The 17,132-nt window shown below is 34.7% G+C and overlaps 1 protein-coding gene across 4 annotated transcripts in view; it reads right to left on the bottom strand.

Moving 5' to 3' along the window:
- Positions 1-17,132, bottom strand: part of DPYD (dihydropyrimidine dehydrogenase) — an 851,480-nt gene that overhangs the window by 391,126 nt on the left and 443,222 nt on the right. For all 4 annotated transcript variants that reach the window (XM_042997970.1, XM_042997965.1, XM_042997967.1 and 1 more), the window contains exon 13: positions 8,070-8,285. In XM_042997970.1, coding sequence (XP_042853904.1) covers positions 8,070-8,285 — 216 coding nt within the window. The remainder of the gene's footprint in view (positions 1-8,069; positions 8,286-17,132) is intronic.

The raw sequence follows: 17,132 nt of genomic DNA on the forward strand, positions 1-17,132 counted from the left end.
AAACAGGGAAATGTGGCACAGGAAGAGAGTTTTGAGTGGTCAGTAAAGGCTTCTCTGATGAGGTAATTTCTCACCTGAGAACTGAATGAGAAGCAAGAGCTCTATGTACAAAGAGGGCAAAGCATTCTAGGCAGAGCAAACACTAGCAAAATGGCCTAAGAGAAGGAGAACCCTGCCATGTTGGAGGGCTAGAAAGAGGGACAGTGTGGCTGGAAAAAAACTGGCACAGGAGACTGGCTTTTGACAATGGATTAACAGTGGATTTCCAGAAGGTTTTATTTTATTTTTTTTCTTTGTCAAGCTTTTATTAAATTCTAGTTAGTTAACATATAGTGCAATATTTAGTGATTCATCACCCTCAGCCACCCAGGTGCCCGTATCAGAAGATTTTTAAATCAAAATTCTCTCTCCATGAAACTATACATAAAACCAAGACAGAAATAAAATCATAGGTGCTGCTCTGCTTGAGGCAGGGGATAGACAGCCCTCAGTGTTCCTGCTCAGCTGAACTCCAGGTCCCTGCCAAACACCGATGGAGTCAAACTGCCTTCAGTTTAGACATAAAATAATGAGATTCAGAGAGGATAAAGTAGAAAATATGATATAGAGGAAAGCATCTGGATTTGTATCAAATAGACCTTGGTTCAATTCTGGTGCGGTGGATTTAAGTCTTGGATGGGAGGAACTATTTCCATGCTCCTAAATCCTGGTCTGGCCTTGTGACCTGCTCTAACCAACAGAATAAGGGCGGAAATGACACTGTGTAACATCTGAGCCTCAGAGTCACAATTTCCACTCTTGCATTTTTAGAATACAGCCACCTTGTGAACAAGCCCAGTACAGTCTTTTTGAAGATGAGACCATATGGAGACCCAGGCCCAGTTATGCCAGCTGAGGGCCCAAGCATGTGCATAAAGCCATCAAGGACCAGCAGCCACCAAGTCTGTCAACTAACTGCAAACACATGAGAGAAAACAACTCATGTCACATGGGCAGAGTCAAGCCCACCCAGCTGTGCCCTGACCAAATTGCTGAATTCTAGAACCAACAGCAGATTAGTTGTTTTAAGCTACTAAATTGTGAGGTGCTTTGATGTGCAGCAATAGATAAGTAATACAGAAATTGGTTATGTTTGCTAGCCATAACAGAATCTAAATCGTGTGGCATTGGCTTTCAAAATGAGAGGGGGGCAGAGACCTCTCTTGGAAAATTAAAAGTAGGCTGCTAACAAAAGCTGGAAAAACGGTGAACAAACTGCTAGTGGAGGCTGGAAATGCAGTGTGAAAATTGTTAGTGGAGACTGGGAAAAGGGTGGCCTGTGTTATGTAGTGGCAGAACAACTGGCAAGAATGTCACTGGTGATAATTCAGAAGATAGAAATGTACATAATGCATGTGTAGATCTGACTAAAGAAATCGCTAGACAGAACACTCAAAGTGTCAGTTGAATGTTTCTACCCAAGAATAATAAGGTATTGTAAGAGAGAAAATAGCTAAATAAGGATATATGTAATTTGATAAGCAAATTTAGAGCAAAGCCAAGAATTGCTTGTGTTAGAAAATAAAACAATTCTGTGTACTTCATCTACCCCAGAAGGAAAAGATTTTCAAAGTAAGAAATGACCTTAGGGTAAAGATCCCATCAAGAGTTGCTATGTGATACTTTGTTAAGATTTTAGAAAGATTTAAAGCAGGTCCTAGTAGATTCTCTCAGGTAGACAATATTGATTCTAAGAATCTAAAGGATATTGTGCCACAGCAGAAAGATATGTCCAAAATAGAAATATGTCTCAAAAAGAATTATGAATGTGGGTTTAGGGCATGTAGTCAGCTCTTGATAGATTCAAAAAGTTTTTCACAAAGTTTTCTGATGACATCACTAAGAACTAGGACTAAAAGGGACAACTAAAATAAAGAGAATAGGGGTTCTTAACTTTCTGTGGGCAGAAACAGGTTGAAAAAGTTATTCAACTGCCAAGAATGGCCATCATTGGCCATTTCTAAACAAAACAAAACACAACTCAGAGGATAGAATCAAGAGCCCAAAGGACACAGCCGGTAGCAGACAGGAATAATGGATTAGGAAACCATTACCAGGGAGAAGAACAGGGTCCTACTCTAGGAATATCCCCTATTCACAGAGCAAGAGACCCTGACAACACGTAACCAACTGAATTTTATAATTGCTGCAGACATGGAGTGCCTGGGTGGCTCAGTTGGTTAAGCGTCTGACTTCAGCTCAGGTCATGATCTTGTAGTTCTTGAGTTCGAGCCTGCATTGGGCTCTGTGCTGACAGCATGGAGTCTAAAGCCTGACTCAGATTCTGTTTCTCTCTCTCTCTCTCTCTCTCTTTCTCTTTCTCTCTCTCTCTGCCCCTCTCCTGCTTGTGCTCTCTCTCTCTCAAAAATAAACATTAAAAAAATGTATAAAAAAAATTGCTGCAGACAGTGATTTCTAAATCCCAGACATTTATTTTATTTGTGAATGAGAGTATCTACTAAGGTTCTCTTGACTGTATAACTTTATTTTGGGTGTATAGAGGATAGTCAACTTGTCTTTCTATTTCATAGTATCCTGGATAAAGCAAGCTGAACCCAACCAGCCTCATTTGCATTTGAACTTAATATAGATCATAAGATCATAGACTTTGAGACTAATGCCATAACTGGATGACATTTTTTGGTATCTTGGAAAGGGGTGGATGCATTTTGCAGGTGGGAGGGATTTGAACTACTGGGACCAGAGGGCAAATAAGTACTGTTGGCAATGATGGCTGCCATCCACTTTCCATGCTATAAACATGGCCATTTGTGATTTGATTTTGCTGTTCTTCCCTTAAATAAGCAGATGGTATTTACCTACTTCTTGAATATAACATGTATAGCATATCTCGTAATTTGCTTTAACCAAGAAACTATGGTGGAAGTGACAGCGTGTGACTTTTGAGGGTTTATTTCAACAGGCTTTGCAGCTTCCACGCTTGCCCTCTTGGAGCACTGCCACCTTGCAAACAAGCCTAACCTAGCCTCCTTGATGAGCCACCATTAGGCAAGAGGGAGAATAAAGAGACAGAGAAAGAGTCTAAGCTGTCTCAGCAATTACGCAACTCCAGGTGAGGGTCCATATACACGAATGAGGCCCTCTTGCCAGTCCCCAGGCATCCCTCTAACTGACTGAAAATGCATAAATGAACCCTAAAGATACCTTGTGAAGCAGAAGAACTGCCCACATGAACTCAGCCAAATTGCCAATATACATGATTCTGAGCAAATAAATAACTGTTGTTCTAAGTCCTGGGCAATTGGTTTAACTTTCTCACTGAATTATTTCACATGAAAAAAAAACTTAAAAAATACTATCTATCTTATAGGCATATTATGACGATTCAGAGAATAACTTATGAAAAATATTTGGCAATGTCCATACTTTCAAAGCAGTCAATAAATGGTAGTTAATTATGTGTATGATAAATTCTAACAAAACAATGTACAATGTTCAACAATTTGTGCAAGGTAGTGATTTAGAAGGAGCTTTGGACAGAGACTAGAGTCTCCCAGGCCAAATTTATTTTCCCTAGATGTCACTGCCTGTCCATACTTATTAGCCTTTCTCTAGGGTATTTATTTACTGGGGAAAAAAACCCACCATATTTAAAAATCAACAATTCATTTATGTTAGTAAGTTAGACTAATTTATTCCAAGATATCTCTGAAGGCAGAACTATAAAACATGGATGGAACATATGAGAAAGTCCAATTTGGGGTCAATAAAAGGAAGGTATTTCTTTTTTTTTTTTTTTTTTTTACTGTTTATTTATTTTGAGGGAGAGAGAGACAGAGTGCCAGCAGGGGAGGGGCAGAGACAGAGGGAGACACAGAATCTGAAGCAGGCTCCAAGCTCCAAGCTGTCAGCACAGAGCCCGACGTGGGGCTCAAGCCCACGGAACCGCGAGATCGTGAGCTAAGCCGAAGTCAGATGTTTAACCAACTGAGCCACCCAGGTGCCTCAAAAGGAAGATATTTCTAAAATAGGTTTTTTCATAGCTATAAAAGGCTGCATTGCCTTAAAGATCTAGCATATTCCTTGTCACTAAAAGCACTGAGAAACAAGTTACATTTATTCTGTTAGAGCTATTGACACATGAGCTTAGATAGCTGGTCAGATGATTTTTATTTCCCTTCCTAAAATTGTGCAATACATATTATTTTTTCTCAAAAATTCTCAATATTTTAAAGACTCTTAAGTCTTAAAACACTACCCATGCATTAAAAAACCCCACTGACATTTTCATTTTTAGACATGTATATATGCACTACAGAAAGCAACATGGGATATGAAAATTTTAAATTGGCCTTTTCTCCTTTGAGATCAATACTCAGAACAGTCAATTTTTTAATGTGGTAACTGTCTGTTCATATGGCTGAAAAAAAAAGAAAATATGCTTTTGCCAAAAATCTATTTATTCATTTATTGATTCATTTATCCAACAAATATTTATGAAACATTTATCAAACTCTTCTTGTACACTAAGCATTGTGTTATGTGGTATAAGTTTGTATTTTATGGAAAAAAGCTACTATCAATATTTGATTCCAAATAAATAATGAAGAATCTTAACTATTTCTCAGTTTTTGGTTTTTGGTATTTTTTGTTGACTCATTATGTGTGCATGTATTTATCTCATCATCTGATACTTATTAAAGCATATGCATTCAAGACATTTTCTCACTAAAATTCCATCACAAGTTTATTCTAATATCTATGCTACATAGTTTATAAATGAAGTGAACTTTTGCTTAGGTTTGAATTCTATTTGGAATAGTAATAAACACTTCTGGGTTTATTTATCTATGTAGTGAGAAAGATACATGCAGCATGTACTTACAGATTACATATTTGTAGTATATAATATGTGTATGTCTGATAAAATAAAATTTATGATATGATTCTCCCAAATATTTTTATCTATTTTATCTATTATCAGTATAATGTGGACACGAGTCAGGAGGTTCTTTTATGTGAAGTCTAAACAATTTTTAATATTACCAGTTAAACAGAGCATTTCTCTGGTTTGTCATGATAGTTTAGCTTTAATTGAGCTTGACATCGATCTCTCTTCCACCTTTGTTTAGTTAAACAGGAACAAAATATATATTTATTTATGAAAAGAATTTATAATTGTATTTTAAATATTGTATTTTAAATATTTTATGTTATAAACATAAACAGAATCTCAAGAAAGGCAATCTACATATTTTGGGACATTCTAGAAAGGGTGATTTGGGAAGGAAGAACGTAGTTAATAAAAGCCATCTTTCATGTTATTTAACACAAAAGCAAACACAGATCTTTTTATATTTGACATTAAAAATCTGATCATTTGCCTCCCTAAAGAAACCACGTACAGCTTTTATACAGACTGCACAGTAAAGAATAATAATATTTCTGTTTACTGAGATATCAACTGGCATTTCACTGTAAGTCAATGGTCTATCGTTGCTACAGCGTATTAGACCTCAATCTGGCATCTACAAATGTCAAGAGTATAAAAAAAGGTATAGGATGAAAATCAAAAGCATGTTCCAAACTCCCCAAAAAAATAAAAAAAAAGGGAAACAAAGTTCACCTAAACATATTTGCTGCAGAAATCAGTGCAATATTCAGCTGTCAATCTACAAAAACAACGAGGGAGCCACCCTGTCAGTAGGACAGGATAATAAAATTTCCAGCAGATGTTCAGGCAGGGCTCTAATTTTTACTGAACTCCCTTGGTAAGCATTTAATTTCTTTATCATATGCAGGCTCGGCAAATTGTACTTCATCAAAACTGTATTGTGAAATATTAATATTTCATATGATAACTAAACTCCATAGAATAACCTTTGTCATATTAAGAGCATCCAAATTTCAAATGTCAAGATTCTGAATTTTAATACATTTTAAGTAGATTCTTGAAGTGGCATAATAAATTATAATAAGGCTAATCTAAACTGGTATGCTATAATGTCACACAAATGTATAGTCATATAATATTTTAATAGATTTCTTTAGTAAGAAACTGTGGGAAAAAAATGTTTATACCAACTGAGTTGTGTGCTACAACATTTCATCAATAAGAAAGCACAGATGTTCATAAGACAATTTTACATTCACAATAGGTATAATCACTAATTAGGGACAATATAAGAAAATTAAGAAAAACCCTACATCTCTATGAAGCAAACTGACTACTTCAGAAAACCATGTATGGCCATTATATAAGCCCACGGTGGCATCATTATTTATGTCATTATAATCAGCAAAAACACATCTGAAATAGCCTTTGCACAAATATTGTGTTGTACCTGCCATTAAAGTAACAGAGAGCTTCCCAAAACCCCCAACATTGTGTTTTATATGCCAAATTTAATTTGCATTTGTTCCTTACTCTCGCTTTGAACCAGCATCACAGACTTGTGAATTGATAGATTAAATTCAAATTGGAGGTTTAGAAGGAAGTTAGCTTCCACATTTATTTCTGCTGCTGATCCTAATAAAGGCAACCGCTCCTAGGTTACCGAAAGAGACAGCATCACAAATCAATGCATGTCACCAACAGAGTAAAGACAGATGTCTCTGATTAATCAGAATTCAATTTTTTGCAAGCAAACAGCAAATTCAAAGCAAACATTTTTTTCTACAATTCTTCGCCTGTACATGATTAGCCATCTATTGCTGTTTACATATAAAATTTTTAAAACAGTGTAACTAATGTAGTCATTAAATGGTATCAGAGACTCAGTTTTCCTCAGTGGATTAAACATTTGACTACAGCTTTTGAGTTATTCTTAAAAGGATGAATTGAAACAAAGATGAATATACTATCAATATTCTACAAAGCTGTAAACAATTGATTAATGATATTCTAAAGCTGAATCCAGTAAGTTGTTTATTCTTATACTTTGTTTAACCAAAGTATTTCTATGTATTCAACCAATTTATCTGAAAAAGAATCTTCCTTTAGTTATTTAAACATAAAAACATTTATAATATTTTTTATGCCCTGGTTTTTCTAACTTTTGAGGAATCTCTAGATTTTCTTCATCACACCTACACATAGCATCTTGTAAAGCTGTCAGAATAAGACAGCTGTAATGTTTTAGCCATACTAATGCTGGCTATTGATCCTAGTAAGAGGAGAAGGAAGGAAAGAATGTGCTTAATGGGGCATATTTGTTCTCTATTATTTTCTTTGCCTACGGATAAGGCTGATTTAAATAATGATACACTTTTCTTGGTCACTAGATTCACACATTCTTATACATTAATTATTACTAACTACCAGTTAGTACTAAATACATAGACTCAGCATTTAAAATTTTATCAGTAAAAGGTCTAATAATGTTAAATTCTGTGCTTTTCTACTTCAAAACCATATAAGGATGCAACCTTCTATTGTATAAATCATACTACTTTAAAAACATGTATTTATATGCTTTCTGTATTTTAAAGAATTCATCTCAACTGTAATATGTACTTTATTTTCTTCTAAGTATGTCCACTTACAGCGTGGGTACAAAGTCATAATGGCAAATTAAACTCAGGCATATATACTTTGAAAAGTTTCTGTATTTAAAAATTCAAGAAGAATCTTATTACCAGCACAAATGAGCTACACTGAATGATTCTTTTTGACATGAACTGGATCCCAGGATTATGTACAAACCATATCCATAGTCTCTCTCACTTTGAGTTCAGGCATATGTCCTCATCCACACACATTCACAAATCACGAAAGAATTAATAATGCCAAAATAAAATTCATGAGTTTGTGATTATTAAATGAAATAGGTACTTTTGTAATATAGATGTTTTTGATGCTTCCTAGACAAAACAAATGAGAAACAGATGCCCTTCCAAGGGACAGAAAGATTGGAAAGAAAATAAAAACTATTTTGCAACCATAGGTCTTGCCCAGTAGTTGAATAACTACTATTTCTTGGTCAGGCAAATCTTGCCATTATAATATTTATGCCCTAATTAAAATACATGATAGACATTTAAACATGACTTCAAAAATATATTCTTACCTTATCAAGAGAGAAAGTTTTGGTCAGGGCAAAACCCCATCCAGCTTCAAAAGCTCTTCGAATCATTGATGTACTGGTAGCTGGAGTTGCACTAGCAAGACCAAAAGGATTTATAAACTTCAGTCCAGCCATTTCCACACTAATGTCCACCAGATCAATAGGGGTGTAAAAGAGGGGCAGTTCAGGCTTGGCAGAAACAGAAGCTCCATATTGTGACTGCAAAAAACAAAGAGTCAATAGTTGTTCTTGTATCATATCTGATTTTTCCATACAATCTTTTACAAAAATCACTTCAACACAGCATTTGAATTAATACAGATTACACTGGTCTGTTTACCATGATGAAAACTGGCAAAAAGTCAGTTAGCAGTGAATCAAATTTACATAACATCATCTTTTTCTAATTTAAAAGGCATTATAGAGGGTATTAACAGAAATAAAATCAATTAAATAAACAAACAAAAAAACTCTACTTAAAACATACAGAGATTCAAACACAAAAGGGAATAATTTCAGAATTTATTTCCCTGGTCCCATAAAGCAGCCTTTTTGTCTTAATTTGTGGAAATGTCTTTACTGCTCAGAGATATGGGCGACAGCAAGTCAGGGGGCCTAAATTCAATTTCCAGTACTCTCACTTCTGTTTATGAGATTTTAGGAAAGCCACCTAATATGTCCATGTCTTTTTCTCCTCCACCGTTTTCAGTACAGCAGCAGGAATGTTGGTTGCCTAATTTCCTACCTCATAGGGGTATTGGAAAATGCAGGAGATCATAAGCCACAGGAAGACAACTAATTTGGAAAGTGGGAAATGTACTCATGTGCATGAGGAGAGTTTCTTTTTTCAGAAACCAAACCGGCACCTAACAGTTAAGACCGAAACCTTCAACTGGCTCTCAACACTGTAAAATTACCTTTCTTAAAGGGACATTGTAGTCATGTTACCTTGCAGTATGAAAACGCTTATGCAAAGTGCATGGCACACTGAAGGAGAGTAGGTATTTGCTAATTGTTGTCTCTTCCTGAATGGGGACGTTATTAAAGATCTCATCTAGCCTTTGGTTTAATAAGTGTCTCTGTCTCTGTCTCCTTCCTTGTCTCCCTCCTTCCCTTTCTCTCTATTTATCTCTGAAAGACAAATAATACGGGCAAATATAAAAAGGGTGAGTTTTCTAAGCTAAAGTGGTTACTGAATGGATAGAGCTAGTTAATTCCAAAGTAAGAATCCCTTTCTCTTGTGAACCATCACTTAAAGGAAAAGTTGTTTGAGCATAACTTTAATTTTACAGGAGTGTGTCTTATGTAGATAAAAATTGCTATGACTTGCATACAAATTATTTCTGGACCTCCACCATTTATAATGCAAAGGAAAGTTCACTTAATATGTAAAAAGGCATCAAACTTGTCAATTGAAAGACTAATGTGTCTCGTGCACCTACAGAGAGGTGCCTGATCACATCAAAGCTTCAAGTATGGCAGGCATCTTCTGCCAGGAATGTTCTGGCACATTTCTGAATATCAGTCAGTCCTGTTGTGAACATTAATTTCTCCTGTCCTCATGTGGAATTGTAATGCTATTAAAAAGATTATTAGCAAAGACAAAAGGTATAATGTAGAATATACGGAATTAATATATGTCAGTTTGATGTGTGTGTGTGTGCGTGTGTGTCTGTGTGAATTTGTACACGGGTGTATGAGGGGGGGAAAAGACCTTGATGTGATTTTCTCAACTGCAAAATCATAGTTTAAATTGAATCAAGCAAATTTAGGCTAGACTTAGGAAGACTTTCCTAACACCACATATTGGTTAATACTGGGAAAAATTTAGATGCACTTTTCATATATGAGGAATCTCAGAAATTTCAGGCAACTTTGTGTCTGAGGCTAACAGCAGAAATGCATATGGCTCTATATTCTTTATTAGGTGAGGTGAATGATACTATGAGTTTTCTTTTCTTTTTAAGGTTTTGTAATGAAATATCTAATCTCTTTAATCTTACAGATGAACTTCTTAATAATCATAGCTATATGACACTAGGCAATGGCCCAAGGAGCAGATATGTATGTATAGTTCAACTTGCATTTCTTAGTTTATGTAGCTTACAATAAATAAGGCATTGCCCTGAAATTCTTAAGAAGGTTTCTGCCTTAATCTAAAAAGGAAATTATGTAGAAAAACTTTGCAAGATTTTCCTTAAGCTTCAAAACAAAAATATAAAACAAACCAAAGCAAACAACAACTAACAAAATATAAACATACACATAAAACTCTTTCAACTGAGAACTACAGCTTCTTATAAACTATGTATTTTCTTTTATTGACAAAATACTATTGATGTGTATGCATATATGATAGAATCTCAAATCTTTAATAGGCGGTTATTTTTCATACTGTGCCTACAGGGTTTTTGTTTTGTTTTGTCTTTGAGACTTTTTTACCACAGTGTGGTGCTACAGCAACCTATTCTGTGCAATCTCAGGATTTACTCATGCCCAATGTATGCTTCCTTTTCTGAAGTTTAAAAGCCTGTTCCCCTCTCTACCCTTGCTCAATCAGCTTAAGCATTTCAAATTTCAGCTCTCACCATGAGGCTAATTCCTCCCAAATCCCATTCATAACCTCCAAACTCAGATTTCCAAGAGACTTCAAGACCTTTGGATATGGATGTTGTGCTGTTAATTAAAACTCAACTGTTTCAAAGTGTATCCCATATTCTCTTCTAAAGAATATGTGAGCCAGATTTTCAATTTCAGACAATACTGTTTTCCAGTTATCCAACAGTATTAGTAAATAACAGATGTAAGGAACAACCTAGATTATGTTAACTATACTGGAATTAAAACTAAAACTTAATAAAATAAAAAAAAATACTTAATTTAAAAAAAGAAAGAAAGAAACAACCTACATGGTGAGCTATGAAAATTAGTTCCCCAATAATACCACTGTGAAAAGGAATATTATACTGGCATCAGACTGATACAGAAACTGATACAGAAAAAAAAAAAACTGTATTGACATGAGTGACTTTTTATCCTGTACTAAGTGAAAAAACAATGGGTTAACATTATATGTAAATCCAAAAGTTTTCAGTAAAAAATAAGTAAACAAATAAATATTTAATATATGTTTGCTATATATTATTATATGTATTGCTATGCATCTCTCTGTTTATCCATCTATCATAAAGAGTAAATATAAATATCTTAACCAGCACTATCTGAACTGTAAGATGACTGTTAATTTTTAAATTTTGCCTTATTTTATTTTTTATACTTTCAATACTGACCATAAATTAATTTATATGCAACAAATAGAATTAAAGGTATACTAAACCAATTTTCTAAAAGAACAAATGAAAAACCAGTAAGTGAAGATCAAGGTAAATAGACTACCCCTTAGCTTCCTCCTCAGATTGTCCCAAATCAATCCTTTCAGCTATATTTATTATTATACATAAACTTAAAAATATTTAGAAGTATTAAAAGCTTTATTTTATAAAGAGAAAACTAAAGGTAAAGGAGATTAAGTGAGTACCTCTAAGTTATTCAGTTAATGACAAAGGCAGAACAAAATGTGTGTGTTTTTTTTTTCTATTTTGTTGGTCAGTTTTCCTTCCACTATCCTAAGCTATCTCTCAGAAATATAATGGTTCAGTCATTGTTCCCCCAAAATAGTCCATGCCACTCTGCCTCTGCACCCTTTCACATTCGGTATCTCTCTTTTGTACCCACTATAAAATTTCCTGATCTGAAGCACTCCCTGGCCACTATAGATAAATAATTTTATCTGGATTGCTCCTAGGGCATAAAAAAATAACATTCTTTCAATTTGTTAATTACATTGAAAATATTTTGTTATATGTTTTAATCACTAATATGCTAAAACTTATCCATATCTTCAGGAAACCAAATTTCTTTTCATAGCATATATTGATTGCTTCTATAAGGTAATGCCCATGTACTTAGATACATTTCTTAACATTCATATAAAACTACTTTTGTTCATGTATTTACTCAGCAGGTACTTATTAAGAACTTGCAGTTCTAGAGATGAACAAAACAGACAGGTCCCTGGAGTTCACAAATAGAAAAACACAAATAAATCTACCAACCAACCAACCACACACAAAATTAAAACCCCAGATACTTCATCACACTGCTACATGTCTCCATGAGTTATCATGAATTTCCACTAGCCTAAAATATAAACCAAGTCTTTCTTCACCCATCAAATGATTACTCATCTTTCCAAATTCAATTCATTTATGCAAGTACATGCTTCCTGGGGCATTTCCTTAATACTTTTCATACCCTAGTCTCATGTATCTAATTGTCATCTCTGCTATTTTGCAATTTAAAATATGTTCCTACCTCAGTAGTCATCACACTGTGCTGTACATGTTGATTTTCTCTTCAAATAGAACATAAGCTCCTTGAGGGAAGTGAGCATATCTTACTCAAGTTAATATCTCCATTATAATTAGAAATATATGTAATATATATGTATGTATTAGGTATCATATATATAATTCTTACTCTTAAAGGCAACTCTGCCCTCTTAGAGACAAAGATAAGTAAGATCACTTTTTCACATGGCAATCCTCAGGTATGTTTTAAAGAACTATCATATTCTTTCCAAATTGCCTTTTCCCCCAGGCTAAGCATTTAGATCTTCATAATTATTTTTATGCTTTTTGATATTCTTGTCATCCTTTGTTGGATATCTCATTTACCATTTTTTTTAACATTTATTCATTATTGAGAGACAGAGAGAGACATTGGGAGGGGCAGAGAGAGGGGGAGACACAGAATCCAAAGCAGGCTCCAGGCTCTGAGCTGTCAGCACAGAGCCTGACACGGGGCTTGAACTCACGAACTGTGAGATCATGACCTGGGCCGAAGTCGGTCGCCCAACCAACTGAGCCACCCAGGTGCCCCTCATTTACCTTTTATGTTCTGAAATTGAGGATTTTGCTAACATAGTTAAAAGGGTTAAGTACAACAACATAAATTTATGTGATTTCCTCTTCCTTTCCCTTTCTAAAACAAGAAACTGTCTTATGGATATTACCACGATCTCTTTGGTAGTTCAAAATATAATTAATAGAAACACCAAAAACAAAGAAAAACAAAAACAAAAACCCTATAGAATCAAGAGACTGAAGTGATAAAGAACTGAGAAGAGGACAGAAGAGGGATGTAAAAACAGAGACTAAGGAAAAATTGAGATGTCCGGCACATTTTTAGAGTGTAAAGGTAAAAAGTAACATTTCTTTTATAGAAGCCATTGTTAGACACTAAAAGACACTGCAAATGAGAGGGACGTCTAAAGATGGCATTTTACAAAGTTTTCTTTGTCCTTCTCAGAATTTTTTTAGGGGAGACTTAGCGAAGATTTTAATCACTTATAACTCCATTAAAAATATTATCTCCATGAAATGCATAAACCATGGGAGTTCCCAAATTTATATGGGTCACACTTAAATTTTCTCACTTCACTTCCACCTACAAAATCCTTCAAGGCTCTTCACTACCTGCAGAATCCAGCCTCAGCTCTTTAGCATTACATAACCCTAGTTGTGACCTGGGCTCCTCCCTGCTCCCCACACTTTCTAATCTCATCTTTCACTCTTTCTAATCTCATCTAGTACCATGCCCTCACAACATTTTATGCTTCCATTTATTAAATAACTTATCATTTCTCAAATAAAACAATATCATTAGTGTACCTATGCATTTTGACTTTTTTTCCCTTAAATGTCCTTTCCTGTCTGGCTTTTCTGCTTTGAAAATTCCAAGCAATCTTTCAAAAGTTAGTCCTGGGGCACCTGGGTGGCTCAGTCGGTTAAGCGTCTGACTTCAGCTCAGGTCATGATCTCACGGTCCGTGAGTTCAAGCCCCGCATCGGGCTCTGTGCTGACCACTCAGAGCCTGGAGCCTGTTTCAGATTCTGTGTCTCCCTCTCTCTCTGACCCTCCCCCATTCATGCTCTGTCTCTCTCTGCCTCAAAAATAAATAAATGTTAAAAAAAAAAGTTAGTCCTGTTGTCATCTTCACTAGGAAACTTGCCCGGCTGTCCGCAAGCAAAGTTGTTCCCTCATCATATTCTGTACTTGTTTGCTTATATGTATGTGCCTCCAACCTAATTTAATTTAAGCACCTGGCATAAGACTTGGCAGAAAGATGCTCGAAATATTTGTTGAATACATCAGACTAGTGACCTTGGGTATTTAGTCTCATTTTTACATCAGTTCCCAGTAAAATGATAATCAATTTAGGTGAAATAATCATGAAATGCATTCCAGATACATATCCCATTATTCTATGATTCTAATCTGAATAAAATTCAACTTTTACCACTGGAAGACTGTTGAATTTAGCAAAGGCACTAAAAAGAGTTATTTAGTGCAATGGTAAATAACTACTCTGGGCAATTAAGTTACTATGTAAATGTATGCATTCTATGTCAGACACATACAGTGACATAAACATTCACTGATTTCACAATTTTGCTAGGAGCCAACTTAAAATGAAACATTTTTCTGCCCCACATGATTTTTAACTTCTGCCTTAGAATGGATTTGTTTGGTTGCAAGTAGTGGAAACTAGCCTCAGATGGCTGTTTAAGAGCGAGGGTACAGAAGCATCTTGTGAAACTCATGAACACAGCTAAATGTCAAGGAATGGCTCTCCTCAGGGAAAGCCAGATTATCTGTCTTTCCTTCACTCCTCTTCTTGTGCATCTAGTTTATTCTTCTGTCTCTGCCAATTGGCTTCCTCTGACTCTTTATGCAGAATGGTTGCTATTCCATAGGTCTAGCCCAGTAATTTTTAACTTTACATATTAAAAACATTTGAAAGGTTTTAAAAATTCTGATGTCCTGGCCAGATAGGCTCCGTACTAATCACATCAGAATCATTCAGAAGAAGACTCGAGCACTAGTAGTTTTTTAATACTCTCCAAGGAGTTGAATTATGCATCCAAGGCTGAGAATCACTTCTTTAGCCATGTCAATGCTCTCCCTAATTCCTAATTCTCAAATGAGACATTCAAGTTTGGCCACAAATGTGTTACATGTCTACCTTATTAAAATAAATGGCTACCAGGGGCCTGTTCAAGAGAATAAAGTATTATTACAAGGTGAGCAGATACTCTAAGAAGTGCCCATATGGGGACCTTTATCTGCTTCTAAGGTATCAATTCCGACAACCATCATTACGCCACCCAAATGTTGAGGCCTACTATAAAAATAGGACATTTGTTTACTCTCACAATCCATAAAATACTTGTCTACTTGCAAATAATACTTATGCCAGACCCAGTGATAAGTGTTTTGTACTTATTCTCTCCTTATGATCACGACTATTCAAATTAGGCATTATTCTTCTATTGAAAATGAGGAAAATGAAGCTCAAAGTAAACAACAATGTCTCCAAAGATAAGAAGCTAATAATAGAGCAAGACCTGAATTCAAAGCTTACACTTTCTACATTACATCGAGCTGTTCCTGTTTCCATAAACATTAATTTTCTAAAGCATTAATGTCCTCAAAGTTGGAAAATGATCTGAGTATTTTTCATGATGCTTTGATTGAACATACAAACACAACACATGTACACACAAATTGAAAAACTATTATCAAAAATTTTTAAAAAGTATATTCCATTCAGATATTAATAAAATAATCAATCATAATACCTTTCATTTTGGAATGAAAATAAAAATAAATATAATCTTAAATTATAATGGCCTATTATTTCCTTATTGCATTATTATTTTTTATCACTGGTATTCTCCAAATATACCTGGCTGGGTCATGGAATTATACACAGAGAAATTTGCATGTATAATGGTTATGTTGTGGAGAAAAAGCAAATCACATCATAATAATGTATCCCAATTGCATTTTTCCCTAATTTGTTTTACTAGAATGAAAATTAAAAAAAAAAAAAGCACTGTTAAAAGCAAGCCTATTGGTAGTGTTATATTTGATTGAAGAAGGGAAAATAACTACTAACTATGTTCCATCCAATTTAAAATCATCAAACAGCTTGCACTTACTCATTTTATTTATATTTCATTGTGATGTAACTACAATGGTCCCTATCTTGGGGTACAGCTGCTCTAGAAGCATCCATTCTGAGATTATTTTAAGGCAAAGAATAAATAACATTGTATAGCTACTTATGACTAGATTAATTCATAGGCAGGATTTATGCATTAATTAACTCCAGGTCAGTTACTTTGCCCTTTGAAGAAATATCTATTGAGAGGAAAAACTTGCAAAGCAGAAATTCATTTGGATTAGCTGCTTCCATGGTGGAAAGGCCTAGGTAGAGTGACTACAATTATAACATAAAATCAGATTTCAATTCTCCATTTTGAGAAATTACTATTTGTAATGAAAATTTTAGAAAAGATATGAGGCTATGGAAAAGTTTCTAAAAAATAATGATCCCATTTTATTCACTTCTTTAAAGGATTATATTCACATCGCTCTTAATAAAATATTTGTAACCTGAGTGTAGAGAAAGGCCACAAAATTAAACATTAAGTCAAATCAATGTGTTCTTTTTCTTCATCTAAACATTACCTCCATCCCCAATTACCAGATCTTAAGCAACTTAAAGTAGCATCATGCAAAAATTCCTTCCTCTTCAACAAAAAAACTATTCCTCCCTCAGTTCTCCCCATTTACTTTATGACATGACCATTCATTCATTCAGCTTAAGCCCAAAATATATAAATCATTCTTGATTCTTCTCTTTCATTACCCATTTCTCTTCTACCATCAAACCTAATGACTCTATCTTCAAAATATATGAATCCATGTACTTCTATCTATAGTCATCGCCATCATTATCTCTTACTGGGACTATTTCTTACTGCTCTTTACATTTTCCTTGCCTCCTACTAGAATCTACTCTCTACTTTGTACCAGGACCTTTTAAAAACACAAATTTGATTATTTAAAACTTTTCATTCATTCAACATTGCATTTCATTAATATTGAGACTATTATAGCTTACAAGATCATTCATAAGCTGGTCCTGTCCCCCTCT

The sequence above is a fragment of the Panthera tigris genome, chromosome C1, assembly GCF_018350195.1.
Source record: "Panthera tigris isolate Pti1 chromosome C1, P.tigris_Pti1_mat1.1, whole genome shotgun sequence".
NCBI classification, from domain to species: Eukaryota; Metazoa; Chordata; class Mammalia; order Carnivora; family Felidae; genus Panthera; species Panthera tigris.